The sequence below is a fragment of the Fonsecaea nubica genome (assembly GCF_001646965.1).
Source record: "Fonsecaea nubica strain CBS 269.64 chromosome Unknown Scaff11, whole genome shotgun sequence".
Taxonomy (NCBI): Eukaryota; Fungi; Ascomycota; class Eurotiomycetes; order Chaetothyriales; family Herpotrichiellaceae; genus Fonsecaea; species Fonsecaea nubica.
Genome location: NW_019173684.1, coordinates 252377 through 276634, shown reverse-complemented (window position 1 = coordinate 276634; position 24258 = coordinate 252377). Strand labels below are relative to the sequence as shown.

The window sequence follows — 24258 nt, the reverse complement described above, 5'->3', positions numbered from 1 at the left end:
CTATATGCCCTTGATTCCTGCGATTGGCCTTACTGTGGACGGCCAACCGATTTTCCAGCCACGACCTTTTGCATTTTGCTTTGTCTTCTTCTAACCTGCGGAAACACTCGACTCCAATCCACGTTCGCCAATGGTTCATGATCCATCTCTCCGTTTGTCGGTCATTCGCCGCATTTCTGCTTTTCACACGAGAGAGACCAGCAGACGACCGGGAGAAGGTGGGACGATCGTTGAGTGATCAAAATGAAAATAGTCATTTTCAAGGGCCGCAAAAAAAGGGATGGCGTGCCAACCAGGAAGCTCTGATTGCATTGAACTACTGTTGTTCTGTCTGAATGGCACGTCCCAGTTCACACTCGCCTCGTTCACCAAACCAGAAACGGTTCAAGCAAAAGGGGAAAGGCGGTTCGATTTATGTGGCGGACACCAGGGTTGAAGGTTTCAACCAAAAAAAAAAAAAAAAAAACAACACACCCATACAGACAAAATTCAGTAGCATAGCTCTCTCTGCTCGGGTAATTGGTGCTTGCGGCCTCACTGTCGCACACCACCAGGCAAATGCAATGGAGATTATCATCAGCGTCATCGTCGCCGTCGTCTTCGTCACTGTAATTGCCGTTGCCATTTTCCATTCTCCATTTTCCGTATACCTCTTTTACAGATCGGTGTGTATACAAGCAGAGATAGATTGTCTCTACTCGGTACAGGCAGTGCGGTATTCACTGAGCGACGCCACGTCACATTATTCCCTGGTCAAGAAGGGCGGCATTAGGCGTAAAGCCATCTTGGATAAAGTAACGTGTATTAAGGAACCTGGCACATGTGTCTAGTTGGTTTTGGGGGAATGATTTTTCTCTTGATATTATGTTCTAAAGGCACTTAAAATAGGTCTCGCCGTGGTGTACCCTGTTATGTCCAAGCGGTATACCAAGCTGAACACTCACACTCACTGCACTGCACTGCACTGCCATGCACTGTTATGTACCATTCAACTTCCCTTCATATGGTCCTGGTGGTCCAATCTCTGAATCTCTTAAAAAACCTTCCTAGATCATTGCGTAAATACACACGTCGATCCGTGTGTATGTGTGTAACTGAAGCTCTTATCCAATCCGCAGCTTCCCCAAGATTAGACTCTGTACGATATCCTCGTTGCACATTACTTTGATCTTGATGCCGGAGTGGCTCGTTTCTGGGGTTGCATTTCCGTCGTCGTCTTCCTGGGCACATTCATGTTGTCGCTTGCCTCGCTTGCCTCGCTTGCGACCGCGCTGAGGTTGACTCACCCTCTTGCTCGACGAAGGAGTCAGGAAGGCGACCTGCGCGGCTTCAACTTCTCGATCGTCCACGAAGATATATTTTGGTGTTTCGCACTCGTCCAAAGTAGCTTCCAGTCTCATTTTCACGGCCGTCAGATCAGTCTCCAGCTCAACTTTGGCCGGATCCAGGGCGCGCACAAGTGAGAGGTATGGACGCCGCTTGACCTCAGCTTTACCCTTGCCCACCACGACAATGACTTGAGATTCCCTGAAGATTTTCGGTCTTAGGCCGATGATATCTTTGACTCTTAAACCATCTGCGCTTGCCGAGAAAGGCAGAATGCGCGACTTTGTTGCGCCTTCGAGCTCAGCGCTTTCTCCAGCGGGGAGAAGATAGCTTGCCCAATCGATAACCTGGTCAGATTCGACGCAAACTTCGATCCATCTCCCACTGAGGCAAGGGAGTCCCAGAGCTAAAGCCTGAAGGTATTTTTCTTTTCGAGAGTGGCGGTCAGTAAGAAGAGCAGCGAACGAAAAGCTAGAAAATTCGTCTTTCAATTGCATCGAGTCCGGTTCAAAGAGATCGAGGAAGGACTCCTGCAGGACGATGCCACCATGGGTTTGCACCAGATCCACGAGATACCCCCTCCGGCTGCTGTCTTCGTATGAAATCGCAAACGCCATCTTACTGAGTAGACCTTTTGTTGGCTCGGTGATTTGTGCAGCCAAAGATCCCGTTCCAATTATGCCTCGACGAGTCCGCGATGAAGGCGTGCTGGGCGTAGAAGCTCGATCCAAGGGCGTGGAGATTCCGGATGAAAGCACTGCGTGGATCGAAGGCTTATACTCGAAAATCCGATCTTTCATCTGTCCCCACATGGTACTGTCCAGGTATACTGCCGAGACGGGTACCTTCTTCACAGTCTCCGCTGATGCTTCTGTAAGCAACCTTTTCGCTTGCTTTGGAGCAACCAGGATCGTCTGGTAGCCACGGATATCGGTCACCACAGTCCCGTTGGTGGGACTATTGCCTTGCACAATCTTGTCTTCGAAACCTCGAATGATATGAGAAACCTTGGGAAAGCCTCGCATATCTATCTTGACCTGGTCACCAATACGCAGGTCCAAACTCCGCACCCCGAACTCATCGACTTCATCGGGTTCGTATCCTTCCCACTGAATCAGAAATCGGCTCGAGTCGGAGTTCGGACGCCCAAGGCAAATGGCAGGGTGATAGGCACGGGTCTTGCCAATGAAACATGCAAATACCATATTTGGTGCAATGTTCCCTTCACTTGAATCATCTGCCGCCTCAATGTCGGCTGGTAGTGTCTGGGCAGTACTCAAATTTGCAGATCGATGCAAGTGGAGAGGATCGGGCATGTTTTGTTGACCTTCGATACGCTCGGGCAAGGGAGGGTCCGGTGCAGGGCTCTTCACTACCTTAAGCTTCTTGTTTAATGTGCTGTGGCCCTCTTCTAGTGCACCGGCATCTCTTGCTTTCCTTTTCACACCTGTCGAAGACTTGATGAGAGGGACTGCCTTCTGTGGTGGCGAGTCCTGAAGGTCCCATGCCGATGCCCGAGCTGTCGAATTCATATTTCGAGGCCGTGTACTAGAAGCGCTCAATACCTTTGCCGTTGGCCTTCTTTCCCTCCGCGAGTACGTTGAGACAGGTGACACGGCTCGTCCAGGTTGTTCCGATCGGCTGTCTCCTGATTCTGGTTCTGGCTGGTCCAACCCATTCTGATCACTCGACGGGCTAGAAGCCTTATTTGTATCGTTGGCGATGTTTCTCTGTTGTCTACTACTAGCTCGGCGGACAGGAGACAAAGCCGCACCCCTTGATTCTTTGAAGTTGGTCCACTTTGGGGAAGGATTCTGGAAGTCCGCGTCCAGCTGCAGCGCCTCAATTGCGTTGAAGCTGACCTGGGACCTGAGAGGTGATGGTTCTGCAGCAATCTCTGCCATGCGCAACCGTCGCTTCCCAGGAGGCGTCGTCACAATAGGAGGACTACTTAATTCGGTTGCGGCAGGTTCTTCAATGGCTACGGTTGAGGTATGCTTGTGAGTCGGTGCTGTGTCAAATGCGTCATTACTCTCAGTATCCCTGGTTTGAGGTTTGGGCTCGGACAGTCTCTCGCGTTGAATCTGTTGCTCGTTGGAACTAGTCTCGGGGACTGTGCTGGCTGCTTGTTGAAGTGTCCGCGGGGTTGAGCTCAGTCCAGCGTGGTCAACTACAGTGGCGGATGGTTCCTCATTGGGCGACAGAGGATCATCTGCTACCGCGCTCGAGAGGTTCACAGGCAACGCCGAAGCCGTGTCCTTCTGATTTGTACTGAAAAGTCCTCCGGCTGATAGGGCAGGAGACTGTGGAACAAAATCAAGCACTCCGTCAGTAGCGGAAGATCTGGGAACTTGCGTAGTTGTCTGACGTTGCCTCGTGGGTCGTTCAGGCTGTGAATCTGCCACCGCAAACAATTGCGAGCCGTTGAAAGCAATCGGGTGACTGTGAGTCTCGAGGCCATGTCTGAGCAAGGGGCTATCTTGTACGTGAGTAGGAATGTCACTCATGATGCGGTGAAGTCTAGCGGTTGTTTCAGGTATCTGGCTTGCTCTATCGGAGAAATTCTCCTTGTCTTCGTCATCGACCAGCTCTATCGGCTGGCTCGAGCGTGTCACGACAACGGAGGTATTATCTTCCTGCTCCGTTTCTTCCTCACTCTCGTGGGCTGAGATGTATCGATTACGCTTGATTGGGCTCGAGTCGCTTTGATTTCTGGGTTGGTCCAGGGCCGGAGCCTTCGACGGGGGAGATCGTATCGGTCCAGGTATGGGAGACGACTTGGAGAGGGAGACACTTCGCATAGATTGCTTTGATATTGACGATAGCTGGGCCTGTATTTTTCGATCACGCTCACGCCGTCTCCGCTCTCTGTCCAGGAAACTATCCTCATCGTCTTCAAAACTATCACGATCGGAATCTTCGTCCTCATTCAGCATTTCCAGTTGTCTTCGACGAGCCTGTTCTCGCAGGGCCTGGGACTGCTTTACCGAGACATAGCGAGAAGCCGGTTCTGTAGAGGCTCGTTTAAAGTCGGACATGGGTCGCAAAGGTGATGAAGTCGCAGCGGTCATCGGACGGGGTTGGAGCTCGATGTTCGGCGAAGGACGGTCAGAGGGCAGATCTCCATTAGGGTTGCCGATGAAGGGCGAAGTGTTAGCCTGAGTTGCAGCAAATGCCTGGCTGAGGCCCATGACGTGAGCTTGAGCTTCGCCACCTCGCAACAATGGGTTGCGAGGCAACTCGGGGCTTTCAACGACATCTCCATTGTATCTTCTCTTTCTAGCAGCAGTGGCTGGCGTCTTGAACCGCTGGGATTCCGGAAACTGGGAAAGAGCGCGAGGGGACTTGGAAGGAGAGAAGTCTATTGGTGGGGACTCTGAACGTCCGTCCTCTCCCTCGCTCCCTGGTTCCTTCTGCGATGCCAAACTTGAGATCAGATCAATGTGACCTTCATCGCCCTCATGCAGTGTTGCTCCAGTCTCTTCTTCAAAGCCTTGGTCCAGCTCAAGGCCGTACTCTGGGTCTTGCAGTTGTCCAGCGCTTCTACTGCGATTGAGAAGAGGCTCATAATCCGAAGGAGACAGTTCTTGAGTTGGAGCACCGCTCCCTTGACTGGTCATCTTCTGTGTGGTGGCTTCTGCTTTGTTCGACACGGGCGCAGGTGGAAGGAATTGGAGTTGACTTTCGGCATTTGTGAGGATCAACTGAGAATCGGGGACAGTGCTGGGGAGTTGTGGCACAGAGGCTGATTCAGTATCATGAAGGGTAAGTTGGACGACACTCTCTGCCGAGATCTGAACTGTTGTGTGCAGGGTGTGTTCTGAATCTGGCTGTTCCTGGCCCGACTATGACACGATTAGCGGCTTGCGACAGAACCCAAGCGAACGCGTGGGCCTGGGTCAAAATTAGTTTTACCTCCAACGGCGCGAGAATGTCCGCTTTGAGATTTGCAAAGTCGATACTTAATAGACTATCTGTTGCCATAGATGTGCATCAATTCATCATGCCATGAATCTGACCATGGACCCTGCATATGGACGTTTGGCGTCAACGAACTTAGACAATGAATCACGGACTTTTTCGCGTCAAAGGGTTCATGCAGGTCCAAATCCGACGCGCGTGCCATTGACATTGCGGGGCAGACAAAGCGAAAGTGACGGAACAATAAGTAACTCCGGCCGAAGAAACTCGGCAAATTATTGGACAGCCTTGTCTCCCGCCAGCCTTGTCGGTGCCTGGCGCCCGCCTCCCCAAATGATCCTACAGCCTTACAGCCTCGACCTCGGGGTAATATGCCTGAGGGAGCTGTCCCGGACTTGGTTGTGCTCGATGATTCTGCATCAGAGGCTGCCCATATTCCTGCCTCGTATTCAATCTGACTGGTCCATGCGTTCGCGATCGCTTGCGGAGGCAGAAAAACATTATGAGCGAGATGATGATGATAAGGCCGAACACTGCACCGACCACACCAGCCATAATCTCACCGACATGGTGTCCTAGTTCGTTGGAGCTCTGCGAAATGCGAGGAGGCGTATTGGTCATGGTGCTTATGGCTACCGGTTCGGTCTCGAAGGCCTCGGGCGACCATGTTGTCGTCACCCATTCTGGATGGCTCGCCACCCCCTTCGTCGTGGTGCCCTGCTCAACATTGTAACTCCCATAGTAGGTTCCACAGGCAAAGCCAGTGTAGTCATAGGGAGCATATTTGAAGGTATTGCAGTACGTTGACGAGCCTTCCGTACTGGTAGAAGTTGTCAGCAGTCAGCTCGTCGGAGAGACAGTACCCTACTCCTATACATACCATTTCAGGATCATGTCATTGGATTGACAATTTTCGTCACAATAGCCGGCGGGTTGATCTGCGTCGATGCAAGCCACCTTGTAATGGCATGAGTCCAAAACGACTTGTGATATCGACGTCGTCCGGTACGACGAACAACACCCGACTGCATTGAAGACGTAGTTAGATGCGCAGTAGGCATTGCGGCAGCTGACCGGATAGGCTGTTCAGGTACGATTAGTAGCTTATTTCAGACACTGTGCTCACTGACAACACTCACAAGCGTTCGCGCTGATGTATCCACATACTGAGGTGAGGCTGCTTAAAGCCTGTACCTGTCGTTGTTGTAGACCAGGTTCTCTCGACGGCGCTGCAGTCGTGGCTGGGCGTGGACTTCGAAGGTCCTCATCCAGTCCGCGAACAGCAGTTTGAGTAGGCCACGGAGGCAGAAAAGGTGCTTCGAGAGCCATGTTCAGGGTAGCAAGGTGCCGACTTCAGCCTTACTGGCAGCCGTGGAATATTTATCGCGAATACACAGAGTCGGGGGGATGAAATAGAAACTGGGCGGCGCGATTCGCCTGATCTGAGACTGTGGATTACTCATTTCTCGTAGCTCCCCCATTACTGTGGAAGAGAATGCCTTTTCGCCCAGAGGATGGTTCGGCCGGTGTCGCTCTGTCGGGTCGAGACCAAGCCATGATGCTCTAACCGAGGCATTGAATCCACTTTCAGCCTTGTGCAGTCGAAGCTGAAGCGCTTGTGGCCCAATCACCATCCAGATTTCTCCTCTCGTGGGTCTCGATCTCTACGTTCGGGCAACGCCAAGATGCTGCCTAAGTCTTTTTTTGATGAACCAGCGTCTTGTCCTCCCGAATTCAGTCTCGCTTGCAGGGGACTGCCCCTCCCGTTGACACGAGCCATGGCGAGGCGTTTTTGGGGGTCGCAAACTGGTGAGGCTGTCGGGCAAAGCTTGAAACCTTGGGAATTTGCCAGCAGCCTCAGACCAAGTCTATCCTTGTACCGAGTAGAAATCTCTGCTCAACTCGATGTTCTCAACTCAATTGTCAACTGGACCTTGGCCAAGGTGCTCACTGCTCATCGCCTTCCACTGATATTGAACGATCTGCTACAGGATGTACCGCAGGGTCAATCAGGCGACGGCGCCGACGAAATATACCCGGACCACAGACCGCGAAACAGCACAGTCGCCGACGAACCAGATTCCAAAGCACATGACAGGTCGGCGGACGGACATATGGCTGAGCTTTTCCATTGTGACTGTGCCCATGCTTGCGTTCAGCGCGTTACTCCTGGGACTGGTCTACCACTACCGCGTCACTCACGAACCAGCCACAACCTCCGGTCTGCATACGGATGATATCGTCGACGAACCCGGCATATACTATGTGGATCTGAGTGCCACCGTTTTGATCTTCATTGCATCCTGGTCAAGTACCTTGGGACCGCTCCTCGCCGGTTTCCTCATGACTCTGGGCTCGTACCCTCTCTCGAAGCAATACTGGCAGGATGTTCAACACCAGCAACCGGACCTGCCGACGCCGTTTCAGTTTGCACTGATCCTAAAGTTCTTCGCAAATAGCGGCTATGGGTCGTTGTACAGTTGGATCAAGTATCTCACTGGCTGGAAGAATCAAAGACAATTTCAATCAAGGCTTTTAACAGGCAGCGCGTCTCTCATGGTTCTTGCCACATTCTTGGGGTATGGGCCGTCCCCTGAGGTCAGATATTGATGGCGAGCTGACCCGCAGCAGCTTTTTGGTCTTTCTTGCAGACACTTGGCTCCATATCACGACGTCAACGGTCAACTTTGTCCAGATCAACCCGGTGGTTAGCGAGACAAACTACAGCATGGCTCTGAAGCCAGCGTGTCTCGAGTCGGAAAATACTTTCTCAGCTGCATTCGACATCAGAGGAGCATGCAACGTGAACCCCGCGGCGACCCAGACCTTTCTCGTCGACCCCAATCAGAGTTTGAAGACGCTGAACAACATTTCCGACACCCTCGCCGTCTTCAACAACGGGCCCGACCCGACATACACATATCTCGGCATTCCACCGTCCGACAGCGTTGCCGGCCGGGACTACACAGCCACCACCTACGGAATGCGCACTGAATGCAAACCCGTCTCGAGCAAATGTAATCTGATTGCGCTGTACGGCGCATCCACCCCATTCATGTGTTCAGACGCTTTCGCGGGTGACCTACAAACAACTGCCAGTGGATGGCGCTACACATATTTCACCAACCACACCATGAAATCCAACACGACCATAAACGGAGTGCAGAACCCTTACTATTACGGACTGGCAGCCTTGGTCATGAACCCTGGCCAGTCAGCCTATGATGAAAACAACACGGAAATTCCCGAGCTCGTCACGCCGGTGCACGGGGGCATCGCCTTTGTGTTGCTGTGTAGCATCACGGTCTATGACGTTGAATACGACTCCGTCAACGGCACGATCACGCGGTTCGTGACCACCCCGAGCAACAGCTCCGTTGCCAACGTTTGGCACGCTCCCATGGCCTACGTGAACGTGGCGCAGTCGAACCTGCAAACGGCGGCGTCAATCGCCGCTTCCACGGCAAAAGACGCCCAAGACCTGGCGGACCAAATGTCCCTCGCCTACAGCAAAGCCGCCCTGGCTGTCGGCGCACAGTCCGTGCAAAGGACACCGGCCGTCGCAGCCCAAGAGCGAACGTCGTTCCTCGTGACCCGCCTACCCATGGCGCCACTCTTCGGCCTACTTTCTGCAAATCTCGCATTCGTGCTGTTGGGGCTGGTCCTGACGGGCATCGCGCTGCGCACGTCGGGAGGCGAGGTCCGGGAAATCCAAGCTCGGCTGAGCATTGTCGGTCTCGTCGCGGATCGGTTCGAGGGCGGCAGAGCGAAAGACCCGGTGGAGGACACGGACGAGCTTTTTGAGGAGCACGATGGCACCACGGGCACCAGGGTGGGAATGGAGCGCACGGGAACGGGGGGATGGGCGTACCGGCAGTGGTCGACGACGACGGGTTGATTGAAGGTTTGTCGCCTGTATATAGGGGCCGGACAGAGCCCACAGACACGAAATAAAATATGATAGACTGTATCGCCCAACACCTCATCAAGGTGTAGAGGTTGTTGAAACTCAGGTCCTTCTTCGTGCCGCTCTCGTACTCGTATATGATGGTCATGCCTCAGGCCTTCGCCTTGACCCTCGATCCGGAAAGTGGGTCTCGCGAGGCTGGGCGATGTTTCCCTTTCCGTCGAGTTTCGGCCCTCGGGGTCCGCGGACACATCGCTTGGTTCATCGCCACCGGTTGATGCAGGAAGCCTCCTCTATAACTCCATCGCAAGAGATTCTCAATTTTAGACTTGTGATCCCCATCGTGGACCCTTCTTCCACCATCCGACCACCCGAATCACGCTCGTATGGCTGAGGCGTATGAAGATACGAGTAGAGACCGAACTGATGTCATTCGAAGAGCTGTATGTTGCCCTCACAGGACAATGTTTTGTTTTTGTCCTTTGCTCCCGAATGAGAAAGCCAAATGCATATCTTTCTCGTATATGCTGCAGTATACTAACATTGCGATCGGCAGTGTGAGCAGTGTCGTGCCAGGAAGGTCGTATCACCATGTATGCTTGGAGCTCACCGACTTGACTCTGACCCAGCGTCTAGATACGATGCGACAAGGAAAATCCATGTTCCAACTGCAGGATCGCAAACAGGGAATGTATCTCGGCCGGTCTAGGGCAGAAACCCCGGCAGGCCAGGCAGCGGGTGTTGATCTCCCACCAATAGTACGGCGTGCCACTGTCGACTATTTGTTGAAAAAACACTTGGGCTGATGGCAATGCAGTGAGCGGAAAATTGACCAGTTCGAGAATCGCCTGGGGGGAATCGAGGAGATGCTCCACAAGCTTACAACAACTCTCACTCGTGACGATGGCTCTGCTTCGGGATTCATGAGCACACCCGCACGAACGTATACACCTCCCAGCAAAGACCAGTCCACATCTGCATACGCGGGGGGACCACCACTTGGGGAGAATGACCAGACGTTTGAAGGCAGCTCTTCCATGATCGCCCACACAGCGTTTGCCAGCGAATTCGTGGAGAAGGCCGTGACGAATACCCCTCTCGGCCGTCATCTGAGTCCGAATATCGAGTCCGCACTGGAGTCTTTACGAAGAATGGTTCAGATGCAGCGGCGGAAAGATATTTCACACGAGAGTTCGTTTACCCACCAGAAGCCAATACCTAAGGGCGGCCTCAGTCAACTCCCCCTGCCGCCAACAGATGTTGTGCTGAGCTTATTGCGCGAGATCAAGGGTCAGTGAACAAGGCTCGATGGCGATCTTCGCGTATGAGAGATCTAACGGGAAACAGCCAAACTGCCCCTGGTCTTCTCGACCAGCTGTTCCTTCATCACGGTTGATTCCTTCATTGAGTCGTGTCAGAAAGTATTCTTCCCGACCGAAGACTACAGTTCCGCCGTATTCATCGTCGCCAATGCCGGCCTCTACTACCTGTTCCAAGAAAAGTCATTCACAGACGAATCCAACAGCCGACAGTACCGCGAATACCACTACCTGTGCAGGGATAACTTGGAGACAGCCTTGGCCAACTTGCCGCTCCTGCTGCCGTGCAACAAGGAGATCATCGAAGCGCTTCTGCTCGGTGTAAGTCCCGGTCAACCTGATGCTTTGATCCCTTTTCTTCCGCCTTCACTATTCTGACCCGCGGAATAGGTCACCTACTCGATCGAGGTCTCGAAATTTTCACTTGGGTGGCAGCTGAACCGTGCCGCAGCCAACATTTGCCAGACGCTCGGCTGGCATCGTCTCCGGGAGACCGACAATGACACAAATGACGCAAAGTTGGCCTTGTTCTGGTTCTGCTACATGATGGAGAAGGGCCTCTCGCTGCGCTTTGGCCGCGCTTCTGTCATGCAAGACTGGGACATCTCCACGCCCCGCCGCTTTCACACCGGCCTCCGAACGGAGCCATGGACCGAGGCCATCAATCTGTGGATCAAGACCGGAAGCGCCCTGGGCGAGACGTACCAGCACCTCTACAGCCCCGCGGCTCTGGCTCTGCAGCCGGGCCAACGAATTGAGACCGCGCGCCTCCTGGTGGCAAAGATTAAACAGGTGTGGAGAGAGTTGGTGGACCTGTCGACGATGTTTGACCAGGGAAACGGCACCGTAGACGGAGATGTATCGGACGACGGGGTCAAAGGGCGGCACATGTCGCTGGACATGCTCCTCAAGTCAGCAGAGGTGAGCCACCTGGCTTCTCTGACCCTCGTGTATCGCGCGATTCTAGGTGAACCGGGCTTTCCCAGCACATTCAACACGGAATGCATCGAAGCGGCCAGAGCGGCAATCAAATGTCACGACGAATGCATGAAACATGCCTCGGACAATCCGTTCGAACAGGCCGGGTATCTGCACTGGTAAGTAAGGCTGCGTTGTTCTTTTTCTTGGTCCCTCCCCCCCCCCTTTTTTTTTTGGAGCGAAGACCGCCTACCAACAAATGACTCGTTGATTGATCGATCATCCCGTGACTCCAGGACGATCCTCTACGTCCCTTTCACCCCTTTCATCGTCCTCTTCTGCCACATCATCGAGACGTCATCCGGGGCCGACGACCTCCACCGCCTCGAGCAATTCACCACGAGCCTGCAGCCCGTGCTGTCCATGTCGCCCGGCATCGAGAAACTACACCGCCTCTGTAAAGTGCTGTCCCAAATCGCCGCCCTGTACGTCGAGGCCAAGGCGCATCAGCGCGAAACCCAGCACCAGAATCAGCGCGACGACCACCAGGACACGACCATGCTCGGCAACGACTTTGATCTGTACCTGTCCCAGCTGGGGTTCATTGCCCAGCCGCAGCCGCACAACACGGGCGGAGATTATGTGACCGAAGGAAGCGATCATGATGGTGGTGGTGGTGTCGGTCCAGGTATACCAGTGGCGAACAACCCGGCTGCGCTGGGAGATTGGTTCTCGGGGAATAGGTACGTCATGGGACTGGTGGAGGAGGACTTGACGCCTTTTGATCCAGAGGCTTGGACGTTGTGAGAAGACGTGAGATGAGAGTGTAGTCATGGTAGGGCAGGGAGAGCTAAACAGGAACACATATGCATCATCACACTGGGCCAGACAGCGATGTTGTACAAGGTTCCCACCACCCAACACGACAAGTCCGTGTCCCCTCGCCAGATGTTTGATTTTCATCTCGTGTCAAACACTTTCAACGGCTTCGCGGCAGCCCAGAAGAGCGACAAGAGGACGAGAAAAACGGACACGGGAATTGACGCGTCCTGCAGATCCCACTGACCGGTCCGGGCGTGCTCGAATACCAGCCACCAGGCCCAGAAGCCGAACGGGGCGGCAAGCATGAGGACGTGATACATGATCAGGATGATGATGTACGGCTCCTCAACCGCCTTGATGCCCCAGGCATAGTCGATCCCGGGTGTTTTGAGAAGCCATTCGCTATGTTTTTGTGGGATAGTGGGGAGGTAAATATTTGAGCCGGCACCAAGAGGGGGGAGGCAGTCGTGGAGCCACGACAAAAGACAGAATTGGAGGTTGACGCCGAGTGTAGCGCCCCTGCAGGGTCGAAGAAGAGCAAGCTCCCACACGTGCTTGTCAAGAGCGGGAGCCCGTGGATCTGGAGGCCGTGGGTCGTAGCTGTAGTCAATCGGACAAGAGGGCAGATCAGGCCCGGCGGACACGACACGATCTGGCAGAACCTTTTTGAACTGTGATATGTTCGTACTGACAGTTAGACATAGCCTCATTTAGACATTGGATATAATCCTGACAAGTGAAACCTACCTTCACAAATTCACAGTGGTGCAGCTGCCAAATCGAGAACCATAGTCGCATTCGACCCCTGAGAGCTCGATAAGAAGCGAGAAGTGTGTCCAAGAACTTCATGTCATCGTTGTCCTTGGTGGTGTTAATATGCACTATGTCAAGAGTTCGCCGCTTGCCGTGGACTCCAAAGACAACAAATCGATCACGCAAGGCAATGTTAACGGAGTTCATGACGCTGGTCATACTCGTGGCGCTGCTCGTGGTGTGCCCGCTGCTGAAGGATGGTCTTGAGAGTGACCGGGAGGCCGATGATGAGGATGACTGGCCAGGAGATGTCGGTATGCTAATATTCGAGCCCGCATCTAACGGTCTACCACTGCTGGAAGGGTCAGATGGGGATGGTGAAGTCTTGAGCGGGGGATTGTGAATCGCTGGGATCATCCTCTTTGCCTGTTGCCCAATTTTCTGCGTCGAGAAAGTTCTGGCGCATGTGGACGAACCAAATATATCATGACGCTTCAGAGTGAGAAGATTGTTGAAATTGGCGATGTAAGCATCAGGTATGTCGCGCCATAGGCTCCTATTACAGTACTGCGGGCTGTCAGTTCAATGGCCCCCCAGTCGGTCCTATTCTCAAATGGTCTTCAATACACGGCGCAAACAATGGGTTGGGAGGGTGGAGATTGTTTCTAACCATCCATGACATTGAGAACAGTCTTGAAGTTCACCAAATCCCCCATTATTTGCACCGGATATCGCAGATCCGACACGAGCAAGTAGTGACTTACACATTTCCATGAAATCCTCGTAAAGCCAGGAAGTGGAGGGCGGAAACTTGCTTCCAATGGCCACCAATTCCATTCGGTCATGGTGGCTTCTTCCACTCTAATCTTGAGAGTGTTCAACACTGTTATATTGCAACTTGCGGCCACCTTGATGGAGTCGGTTGGAATAACCAAAAGTGAGTGAGCAATTGAACGATACTGCTGGGGAAGGAGTAGCATATTGAGATCTATGAGGAGCTTTCGAAAACCAGCGCTGCTCCCGAGAAACTTCTTCATTTTGTCAATATGTGGAAAGTGATGGTACTCGTTGGCGTTGGCGTCCTCAAAAGTGTCGTCGTAATCATCATCGTCGTCGTCATCCTCTGAGAGGCTCGCAATCTGATCATCTTCATTATGCTCGACGTCGTCCTTCAGTGCAAAAGCCTTTTGTGTCTCCAACCATTCTTGTACCATACCTGTGTGATCTTGGATGTCCCCCAAATGCTTCTCAGCCTCGAGTCGAGTCTCCTCCTCAGGATCCAACCTATCGGCGATAGATTTGGCGATACGTTCGCGTAGAAAACGGCTCCGGAGAAGGAAGGTTGTCGATTTTTCGATGTTTATGTTAGCTAAACTGAGCTGAGCTTTATAGTATGGTTTGAGCAGCCTTCGAAAATTGTTGATAAATCGGTGTCGACCCATTTGTGGAAGCAGTTCAGAACACAAGGGGAATATCTCGTTGTGGTAGGCAAAAAAGGCCAGGATCTGGTCCTCTGCAGCTAGTACTTGTCGGGATTTGTGACTTTCCGCTCGAGACTGAATATCATCTTCGTCAGAGATTACCGATACAATGTCATCAAAGTTAGTTGCCGTGATTTTGAAGGGTTCTCGAGATGGCTCCAATCTTTTGGTATCCACAGGATCGATCGCAGGAGCTAAAGCATCTACCACTGACAAAGTATATTGTGTCCGTTGTGGCGCCTCGGCTGGTTGTTCGACACGCCCACTGGCATAGCCAGAATCTGAAAAAGCAGCAGCGCTCTTCATATTCTCATTCATTTCATTGGTATCGGATTGCTCGTCGTTCCCGTCTCCATAACGGGCCGCCTATTGTTCAGGGTCTTACTTGCCCAGGCATGAAGACGAGCTTCTTCATCTTCTGGCAATAGCCCGAAAACCTTGTGTGACTCAGGTAAACTGAGTTCCAAGTCTCTCAGAATATCTCTATCTTCAGCTGCAGAATCGGCACCGAAAGTGCTTGACAAGCCGTCCGGAGGAGTGGTTTGACGACCTTCGGAAGTCGAAGGCAGATCGGGAGATCCTACAGATGAAGAAACTCCTGACTTATTTGTGGTCGTAAATGCAGGATCTCTAAACTGTAGCTGCAGATTGCGCAGGGCTTCTGCGGTCAGGTCAGTTGGTGATCGTTCACAGTGTCCTGGCCATAGATTATATGGGTATTCATCTTCGTCAAAAAGGCTTCGCAGGACGGGAAAGGGGCTTGGCGCTCGCCCAACTTGTTCAAGAGGATCGGGTTCGAATATACTTCTCCCAAGACCCACGGGCTCCTGCAGCTGGTCTGTTTTGGGCCTTCTGGTGCCCTCTTGGTTTGTGAACTGAATACCAGGGGCCCAATGCAAAGAAGCTGGACTGAGCCGAGAACGATCAAGCGCTGCACGATTTCTCTGTTCGGCATATTCTGCGAGCGTTCTCTTGAGTTGGTCGGCTCTAGAAGGAGATGCGATATCCTGATCGATCCCTTGAGTATATAGTCGCGCTCTCAAATCTGATCGATCAAAGCCGTCGGAGGATATCTTAGGTTGCTTCATGTCATCTTTGTATGATGCGTTTCTCGTGTCTGATCGAGGGCCATGAGGTTGTATGTCAACCACGTTATCGAACAGAGAGCTGTGGTGTCTGCTGGGTTGTGCCCGCGAGATTGGCTTTCCCGATGGGTCAGTCTCGCCTGTCTCCTCGACGTATGGTGTTCCATGACCATACAACGTTGCTCGCGTTGACCCGAGTTTCATTCCTTCACCTATAGCCTTGAAGAGCAAGTTGACCGAGTACATCCCAGTGGGAACCTCGACTTGGACGTTGTTTCCTCTCCTGAGATCGATTGTAGGGAAGAGTCTTTCCCCCTGAGTATAGATGACAACATTTATTGCGTAGCTGGTTCCGATGTCGCAAAGGACGTCATTGCGCTCATACGTTCCATAGGGGTCTTTACACCTCTCACACTGCGATGCGTGCTCCTCAAAGAGCTGCATGACTAAGAGTTCATTGTCACGTTGAGCTCGAAATGTTGACTCTGAGGCGTTGGCTTCGGTACGAGCAGCCCGGGGCAGGACTTCAGCATCTTCATCAATGTTCTCACAAAGGGCGGCGCGAGACCGACGCGAAGATGTTTCTGGCATTGGGAGTGGGTGTGGATGGTGCTAGTGATCGATCTTTCCTCTCTCTGACAATATCAGTCAGTGAATCCAGACACTCAGACACTTCGACAAGTAGAGGGACTCAAGAGAGTCTCTTCCATTGAGACAAAAAGGAACCCCTGGCTACAGGGAAATTGCGGGGAAACAAGCGCTGGATCTGAGGAGAGTGGAGGAAAGTGACACAGTTGGCAAGTCTTACGAGATAGGAATTTCAACCTGATTCTGCAACTCCGATGCTTCGAACAACTTGCTGTATATTCATACAGATGAAGGACAAACCTCTATCAGTGAGTTCATCTTTCGGTGCGCAGCTCCCGACTTCGAGGGCTCACACCGTATAAATAAAGGTTAAAGCTGGTCCAAAGAGAGTGTGAGGCTGATGTCTGAAATGCGCCTGATCAAGTACAGACCAGGGCGGCCTGCAGCTATTAGCGTGCTCGGTCCTGCACTCCGCCACTTTTGCCATTGGATGGCGTTGTGATATTATCATCCTTGTCCCAACCGTTCTCAGCGTAGATCAACTCGGGCAGGTCCAGTAGAACGAATCGATCCATATCACCGGCCCTTTCCCCAGGGCGGTGCAGGCCAAGGCTGAGGATGTGCCGCAGCCAGAGTTGTTCATGTTGTAGAAGCCAATCTGGAATGATTGGTTAACAGAGAATATCTGTCGATCAAAGGCTGTACAGGAGATCAAGAAGTGCTCGTTATGAGGCTGAGGGTAACAGTTGGCGGTCGATAAAGCTAAGAGGCCAGAGGTTCGTCTAGAGTAGCACATTGGTCTTAAGCCAATTCCGAGCTAAGCCTAATGTGGCGACTACTCAATCACACTGGTTCAACTGCGCCCAGTGCGAGTTAGCCTGCCAGCAACCATGGCGCCGACGTGAGATTACATAGTGGGAGACTCATGTACTTCCTTAATCCAAGCCCTTTGGCATTCGTTGGACGCGGAAAGAGATTGGTAGGGGAAAGTCCCAAGTTGTATCAAGTTAAAATAGTCTATACTCCGTACATTGCAGCGTAGTAAAAACACGTTCTGCCTAGAAGTAGTGCCATTCCGTCCGTGGTGAAGGTATCTTTTGGGTATCTAAGAAGTCAGATATGCATCTCGAGCCTCGCGTCTGAAAGCGCGTTCCGGGTTCCCCCATTCGTAACTCCATGTTCATGCATTGAGCTTTCGTAAAAAAAAAAAAAAAACAAAACTGTTCTTGCCAGTCAGAAGTCTCAATCTCGACTGCGGTTCGGTGTCCACCTCCTCACATTGATATCTCGAATCTTGTACCTCGAGAACAACATGCCTATATCGACATCTTTCCGTTTCTCTGCATCTCTCAACGGGGGTGGAACCTCCACATAGCAGAGTACCAGCTGCTTGTGTACCTGTGCCTGAACTCGATTGATCCCGTGTAACCACCACCAACTCCTTCTGTTGGTTTTGCCTTCATTTGCTTTCTGCTGTTCGGGCGCTCTAGAGCTCGTCCAGTACGGATCAGTGTACGAAGGGATGATGACAATTGCAAACTCGGCGTGTGAAAATGCGGGCCCACGGTTATACAAGAGATAGTCGGTCGAAAATTTGACACCACTCCGGACAACCCAGCCGAGGGAGCGGTAGTGATGGTATACTGCGTAAGAAATCATAAAGGGGTCATCCGGTTCCGCTGGAACGGAGAGCGATCGAGGAGGGTGATATGAGTGTCGTCGGAAGAGGGACAGGAGAGAAGAAGGGGGAAGGATAGTATTGCTGTCATCGCAGTAGATATCGAGGACTCCAAGGGCGTATGAGAGGAAAAATGCCTCTTCAAGTGAAATATTTAGATGTTCTTGGGTTTGCTGTGGAACGGGCTTTTTGTCTTCCGGTTTTGCGTCTTCGAGGAGAGACGTGCCGGGATTTTTGATGGGTGAAATCACAGGAGAGCTTAGGTCAAATTCTCGGGCTTCGATGGTCGGAGAGAACCGAACTGTCTTCGTCCTTTGTAATCTTTTCACTGGCCGACCTTCGGCTTGACTAGTATCTGAACAAGTCGACGTGGGCGGCGGCGTCGGGATGCCATTGGCCTCGATTGCCTTCTTCCACTCCTCGAATCCGTTGATTGAGCTGTTTCCCTTCTCTTCTTCCACGTCAGGTGTCGCAGTCCCACTTGCTGATTCTAACACACTGCCAATGTCGGAGATGTTTTGAGCATTTGTTTTGAGGACATTTTCTGTTAAAAAGCTGTCAATGTGACCGTTTACACTACCATTCCCAGGCAGGTGGCTCAATTTGGATTTGTCGGATGCATGACTTATATTGACATTGACGTCGCCGTTCTGCTCTGACGGTTGCGCAGGTTCCAACGCAGGGTTCACGTCCAGCTGACCAGTGGTAGTGCCGTATTGCTGTGACTCTTCTGATAACTTGTGATCAATATCTTCTTGCTCCTTCCGTGCCCGTTCTTGTTTCTGCAACCTCCTCTGTTCCCTCCGAGAGGCCGTGTTCTCCTCCGCTGTCCGACCTTTCTTCTGTCTATTCTCTACCCAATTCGGCTCACTTCGGCTGAGACTGCCTCTTCCAAAGAAACCCATTTCCCAGAGCTTACGAATTGTGTCAGGATCAGTGACATGGATAGACGACGTTGCCGAAGAGAAGTAGCCATTGTATGTTGGACGAATTGGGGGCGAAAGGACCTGAACGAGGTACGAGAGGGCAATCGCAACTAATGACAACGGGTTGTGGGGGATTAAAACAGGGAGTGGATGGACTTCGATGGGTAGAAGATTGCGATGAATTTGATTGTAGTTCGGTCTCTTTGGGCGCCTGGGAGGCTTCGAGGAAGGTGATTTCGTTGACGATGCCTCGACGCTCACCGGAGGTGTGGAAGCTGAGGCCATGATGGATTCCTTGTTCAATGTCAGCCTCGTGGAATTTTCACATGTCTCACAATACAGATTCAAAGCTGGAAGTCAAAATTCAATCCCTCAGATACCGTTGTAGTCTAATACACGAAGCCCACATCGGAGAGAAGCTGAAATCAAAGTGCAACCTCCTCGGCAAGCGAGGTTGTCATCGTCGGGAAGATGGAGAATGTTACGTGGTGTGATCGAGGGATTGGACATACTCACTTTGTATCCGGTTTGCCGTGTGGTAAAAGGGAAAATGAGGAATCAAGGTGAGATGAAACTGTTCATCGCAGGTCGTCCTGGACGGAGAAGTGGAACAATCCCACCGCACCAGACGAGCATTGCAAGGCACTCAAAATGGAAGTGTTCCTGTCAAATCGTAATACAGTCATGGTGGTTGGGCTGGAAAAGGCCTCACTCATCAAGCTTGGGTGGTCAACTTACTGCAGTTTTCGGTGAGTTCGCGGGGAAATCTTTGGCGACGGAAATTTTTGCCTGCGGGTGCTGCTGGCCTTGGTCTGAAATTTCTCCAACACAAAAAAAAAGGCACCCAACCACGGCTCTGCGATTTTGAATCAGAATACAGCAGTCTTTGACCCCAGGCACAGACGACACAACACTGCACGCAAGATGCATCTAATGTACACCGAAGACCCGATCACGGGCAAGCGAATCTACACGCTGAAAAAGGTCCTTGATGGCACTGTCACAAAGTCCGCCCATCCTGCAAGGTTTTCCCCAGACGACAAATACTCGAGGTAATGCAAGCTGTTTACTACGTGAGAAGCTGTTCTAATGCGACTTTTAGGCATCGAGTAACTCTGAAGAAGCGATATGGACTCCTCTTGACACAGCAGAGTACGTCCCCTGCCGGCGCGATTTCGATCTCCTTGACCACAGCGGTTAACGTTTTTTGCAGATAACGAAAAGAAATGATGGGACAATATCCAGGCGTTTATGGAGTTCGGTGTCATTGCGCAAAGGCAGACATGGAAAACGATGTTCAGATATTATTTGCGGGTTTATCAATACGTCGCGGTGCGGTCAATGCAACACACTGAGTGACAAGTTCGACTGTCCTACCGCTTTCTCGAGTTTACTGTTCGACCTGCCCCTATCCTCGGCCTTCCTGTGGAGTGGCCTCGGTCCCCTGACAGGATCCCTGGCAGGATATCTTCATCCATCAAATCTTTCTCTCTCCTGGTTTCTCTCTTCATCTTCGACATGGCTCTTACGTACTCCTTCTGGTCTTCTGCCAGAATCAGCTCATTCCCCCATCCACCTTTGCCTCCACCTCCGTGCCTGGGCCCTTGCCATTTCTGATTTGCGGTTCCGCTCGTTGGCTTGGGGACCGAAAAGACATTGCCTTTGTTGTTCCATTGCATGTTTTGCTTCAGATGCAACTTCACTTCTCCTTTATCATTGGTCGTACACGTTACCCTGGTTAGCGTGGGTTTACCGCAACGCGGGCAGAATTGCTTAGACATGTCTTTGGTAGTGGAGAAACAGGCGTGGCACCGCAGGATGAACTGTTTGATTTGGGAGATTCGTTGGCAGGACTTGGTGGAGATGAGATTCAGGTTCATTTGAAGGAGGACATTTTGCATGGCAAAGTCGCCCGTCATGGTAGCCACCTGGAGGTGTTTGGGCGACGATTTTGACGCAATGCCGCTAGCGGACTCGTCTTGGGCTTGTCGACGTTTAATGTTGGAAGGGGTGATCCATCCTTCGTCTGAGTCTGAGCCTTCGGTCTCTATTGGTTGTGAAGGTACTGTCTCCGGCGAGTGCTCTGAAAGTTGTATAGTTGCCTCGGTGGGTTCGTCGCCTACCTCGAGGGTATCGCCTGCTTCGTCATTTCTTTGATCAGCTGCCCCCTCAAGGCCCAGACTATCCACCTTCTTCTCAATAGAATCAAGCGCTGTATCTGGTTCATCTCGCACATCCTCTGCGACATTCTCTGTACCCGTAGTCTGATCTTGACCGTCCTCTTCCTTTACCGCAGTTTGCGTAGGTGGTGCGCCATTCAGTCTCTTTTGCCCCGGGGTCGTCCTCAACCTCCAGTTGCCTCCATTTCTCTCACACTCAATCTCGTACGCCAATGCCAAAACCTCGTAATCGGTATGACTTAGCACCGCCCCGTCGCCCGTTTTGCGCGCAAAGTCTTTTACAATCTTGACACTCTCGGGACCCGGCGTCCGTACGGTCAGGAAGGGCTTGTAGAGTGTGTCGACTCGGTTCCTTGCTTCTTCGGCTTTGATCTCGGCGAGGACGGACGGCGTGGTCACCAGGACGTGGCCGTGGGCGAGTAGCGTAGAAATTCCAGGTGTGTTGAGGAGGAGGGGCGAAGCGTCGAGGATTATGGTGTGAACAGGTTTCTTCTCAGTTTCCTGAGGCACCGGAGAGGGAACAGTCATGTTGGAAGTGCTGGTAGAATTTCCGTGGTTTCTGGTACAAAAAGTCATTCACAGTGGCATCTTGGAGCCGCTCGACTGTCCTTGTGCGCTTAAAAATTCCGCACATGCACGCACATACGTCAGTCACGGTTGGTCCAGACCGCTACACGTGACCTACGCATAAATACTTCATCCCCGCTATATCGAGTATACAAAGTACCCAGGTAGGTAAAAAAGCTGGTGAATAAGTATTCTCTACTTGGTACCTATGTGAGCCGATCATGTTACTTTCATATATTGATCTGGCCAAAGAGAGCATGGTACTAAACCACGCCAATATACCGAGACTGATAGAGATTATCCCAAATTCCAGAGCGCAACCATGATAGTGCCACTTCATACTTCATTTCCTCCTTGTCATCCGCTATATGTTTTAATTGAAATGTCTCATGCTCTAACACCCCATGACTATCACCCTAGGTATGAATACTTCTCAAGGGACATAGAAACCAGGTCAAAATTCCGAAAGTTTTAAGACCATCGTATTGCAGAATGCCCAAAGGGTGACGCCCAAATAGGTAACAACTTTCCAGCCCTTCAGGGACGACAACTCAGGAACAAAAAATGGTATCAACATTGCACCTCAACCTTTATCTTATCATTCCGCTTCCCATTCTTGGCATACTTTGCCTTCTAACAAACTCGGCTTGACTTGTCCTCCTTGAATTCACTTCTCTCGATGCGTTTGTGTTCGTCCTTGAGAGCCTTCTGGACCCCGACGTCCCAGAAGCTGACGGCAGGTACGAGAGACGGCGACCGTCATTATCGGCACGCGCATCTGCTAGGGACTGCGCGAAGGGTGACCTCTTCCGAAGGGTAGGGCCGTAATAGTAGATGACGTACACGGCAAGGACGAGGAGGGTGGCAATGCAGGCGAGGATGGTGCAAGCATAGTTGAGATGGCGACGACCTCCAATATCTGAGGGGTTGACGTTAGTTTCTGCATCTTCCACTAAGGCCACAGCCAACTTACTCGTGAAGAATGGGGTTGCCGGAATAGTAAGGACTCCCGCAAGAAAATCTCTTGACCAGCCATTACCACCGGTGGCAGACGCGGAGTATGGACCGTAGGCGCATATCATATAGTCGATAGTAGCCATGTAAATGGCATAGTTTGCCAGACCTACCAGAGCGGCGAAGATCATGGAGCCGATCCAGTGAATTGGAGGTCCTTGAATTGTCCAAGCAAATCCAAACAAGCCAATCGGTAGGCAAGGGGCTGTCCAGAGTAACCACCAGAGCCGGGATTCATACTGAGCTTTCTCGTTCCCAGGCTTTGACTTCCTCTCGTTGATGTTGCGCTTAATGGCTGGAATGAACGAGATCCACGCGATAATGTACCCGATGCCCAGGGGCAGAAACGCCAGGCCAACGGCAAAAATCGCAAAGTTCCATTGCGCGTACACCAGGGAGAAAGACTGGATGAACATGAAAATGAGTGCGTCACTAAAACCACTGAGAAGTGACAAGGTGAGAACGATAGGCTCTGTAAGGAACATCTTGAACGGCCGGACCCAGGTAATGAGGATTTCTCTCACTGAGAAGCGGTCTCTGAATGGTTCAAGTTCGTTGGGGCCCCAGATGTTTTCACCGGTGGCTTTGCGCCGTCTCTTTGCAACTCGATCCATGATGATGGTCGAACGCGTCTCTGGGACGAAGAAATGGCACGCCTGAACAAAGCCGCCAAAAATGAGCTGGATCCAGATCGTCCACCTCCAGCTGCTGACATATTGTTCAACGAATCCACCAACGATTGGTCCAAGGACGGAACCAAAGACTGATGAGAAGACCACGTAAGCGACAGCGTATTGCTGGTTATCAGAATCCCACATATCGGCTGATGAAGAGTTAGCGAGTGAAACAACAGATTGGACGTGCAAAATTAACCGATCATTCCTAGAGTCACTGAACCTCCAGCAGAACTGAGCCCGCCGAGGGCTCTTCCCACCATGATGGACGCGAAATTAGGGGCCAGGGCGACAGGTAGTTGCCAGATATTGACCAGAGTCAGTGACAGCTGAAGAATAGGCCAACGGCCAAGTTCCTCGCTCCACGGTGCCCACAACTCGCAACCAAACGCATACAGCACCAAGAATATCATGGCACCACATCGTGCGGCTTGCTCACTGACATTGTATTCTTCCGAAATGCCCTTGAGACCATTGGAGTACAGGCTAGTGTTGAAATTCATGGACAGCTGAACCAGGAAAATGACGGTCAGGATTGTCCATTTCTTCCATTCGGGAAAGGCGTAACCTAGTTCGCTGTAGCAGTCCTCTTCGGTTATTTCAATCTTGTCAAACGTTTCCGGCTCGGGTTCGTCTTCAGTGTCCTTTTCGGCCTTCTGTTCAGCTAATGTGCTGCCGACGTGCTGCGCTTGTTGGCGAGCATCGTCATCTGGCTGCACGGTAGATGCTTTCTCCCATTCTCCAGTTTCCTCTTTGGCGTTGGGTGAGGTTGCAGACTCTTCAAAGGGGATATTGAACTGCGGATGGCGGTCGCGGGCCGCCATAATGAATAAAGAAATACAACCAGGAGACTTTTGGTTACGTACTAACACATGAAAATGGAAGGATGAATACTTTGTCGCAACGTCGCGTCAGCAGCTGCAATGGGAAAATCTGGGGGAATGGAGTGAGTAAATACAACCCTGTGTCTCATGGATATTCACGGGGCAATGCCACCACCAGGGCATCTCGGTCCTGAACAGTGAAAATGTAACGAGCTATGATATCAACAGTATCCATCTGCCAGCTTCGGAGTGGAGCCGGAGGATGGCGGTTCGAA

At 51.8% G+C, this 24258-nt stretch overlaps 8 protein-coding genes across 8 annotated transcripts; 2 read left to right on the top strand and 6 right to left on the bottom strand.

The window, feature by feature from the left end:
- Nucleotides 1-1103: 1103 nt before the first annotated feature.
- Nucleotides 1104-5310, bottom strand: AYO20_02579 (hypothetical protein; the record flags this gene model as incomplete). Its single annotated transcript, XM_022640883.1, has 2 exons — nucleotides 1104-5171; nucleotides 5242-5310. The coding sequence occupies 2 exons, from the start codon at nucleotides 5308-5310 to the stop codon at nucleotides 1104-1106; spliced, it is 4137 nt and encodes a 1378-aa protein (XP_022503139.1).
- A 276-nt stretch (nucleotides 5311-5586) lies between these two features.
- On the bottom strand, nucleotides 5587-6576 carry AYO20_02578 (hypothetical protein; the record flags this gene model as incomplete). The annotated part of the gene is made up of 3 exons (XM_022640882.1): nucleotides 5587-6067; nucleotides 6128-6329; nucleotides 6387-6576. 3 exons carry the CDS (start codon nucleotides 6574-6576, stop codon nucleotides 5587-5589), a joined length of 873 nt encoding a protein of 290 aa, XP_022503138.1.
- A 663-nt stretch (nucleotides 6577-7239) lies between these two features.
- Nucleotides 7240-9145, top strand: AYO20_02577 (hypothetical protein; the record flags this gene model as incomplete). The annotated part of the gene is made up of 2 exons (XM_022640881.1): nucleotides 7240-7826; nucleotides 7879-9145. 2 exons carry the CDS (start codon nucleotides 7240-7242, stop codon nucleotides 9143-9145), a joined length of 1854 nt encoding a protein of 617 aa, XP_022503137.1.
- An 875-nt stretch (nucleotides 9146-10020) lies between these two features.
- AYO20_02576 (hypothetical protein) lies at nucleotides 10021-12198 on the top strand (the record flags this gene model as incomplete). The annotated part of the gene is made up of 4 exons (XM_022640880.1): nucleotides 10021-10444; nucleotides 10502-10794; nucleotides 10864-11570; nucleotides 11688-12198. 4 exons carry the CDS (start codon nucleotides 10021-10023, stop codon nucleotides 12196-12198), a joined length of 1935 nt encoding a protein of 644 aa, XP_022503136.1.
- A 152-nt stretch (nucleotides 12199-12350) lies between these two features.
- AYO20_02575 (hypothetical protein) lies at nucleotides 12351-16123 on the bottom strand (the record flags this gene model as incomplete). The annotated part of the gene is made up of 4 exons (XM_022640879.1): nucleotides 12351-12884; nucleotides 12961-13533; nucleotides 13731-14728; nucleotides 14833-16123. 4 exons carry the CDS (start codon nucleotides 16121-16123, stop codon nucleotides 12351-12353), a joined length of 3396 nt encoding a protein of 1131 aa, XP_022503135.1.
- A 1239-nt stretch (nucleotides 16124-17362) lies between these two features.
- On the bottom strand, nucleotides 17363-19009 carry AYO20_02574 (tRNA-intron endonuclease; the record flags this gene model as incomplete). Its single annotated transcript, XM_022640878.1, has 1 exon — nucleotides 17363-19009. One exon carries the CDS (start codon nucleotides 19007-19009, stop codon nucleotides 17363-17365), a length of 1647 nt encoding a protein of 548 aa, XP_022503134.1.
- Nucleotides 19010-20097: 1088 nt separating this feature from the next.
- Nucleotides 20098-21432, bottom strand: AYO20_02573 (hypothetical protein; the record flags this gene model as incomplete). The annotated part of the gene is made up of 1 exon (XM_022640877.1): nucleotides 20098-21432. One exon carries the CDS (start codon nucleotides 21430-21432, stop codon nucleotides 20098-20100), a length of 1335 nt encoding a protein of 444 aa, XP_022503133.1.
- A 672-nt stretch (nucleotides 21433-22104) lies between these two features.
- AYO20_02572 (hypothetical protein) lies at nucleotides 22105-23983 on the bottom strand (the record flags this gene model as incomplete). The annotated part of the gene is made up of 4 exons (XM_022640876.1): nucleotides 22105-22201; nucleotides 22315-22390; nucleotides 22445-23308; nucleotides 23359-23983. 4 exons carry the CDS (start codon nucleotides 23981-23983, stop codon nucleotides 22105-22107), a joined length of 1662 nt encoding a protein of 553 aa, XP_022503132.1.
- Between the last annotated feature and the right edge of the window lie 275 nt (nucleotides 23984-24258).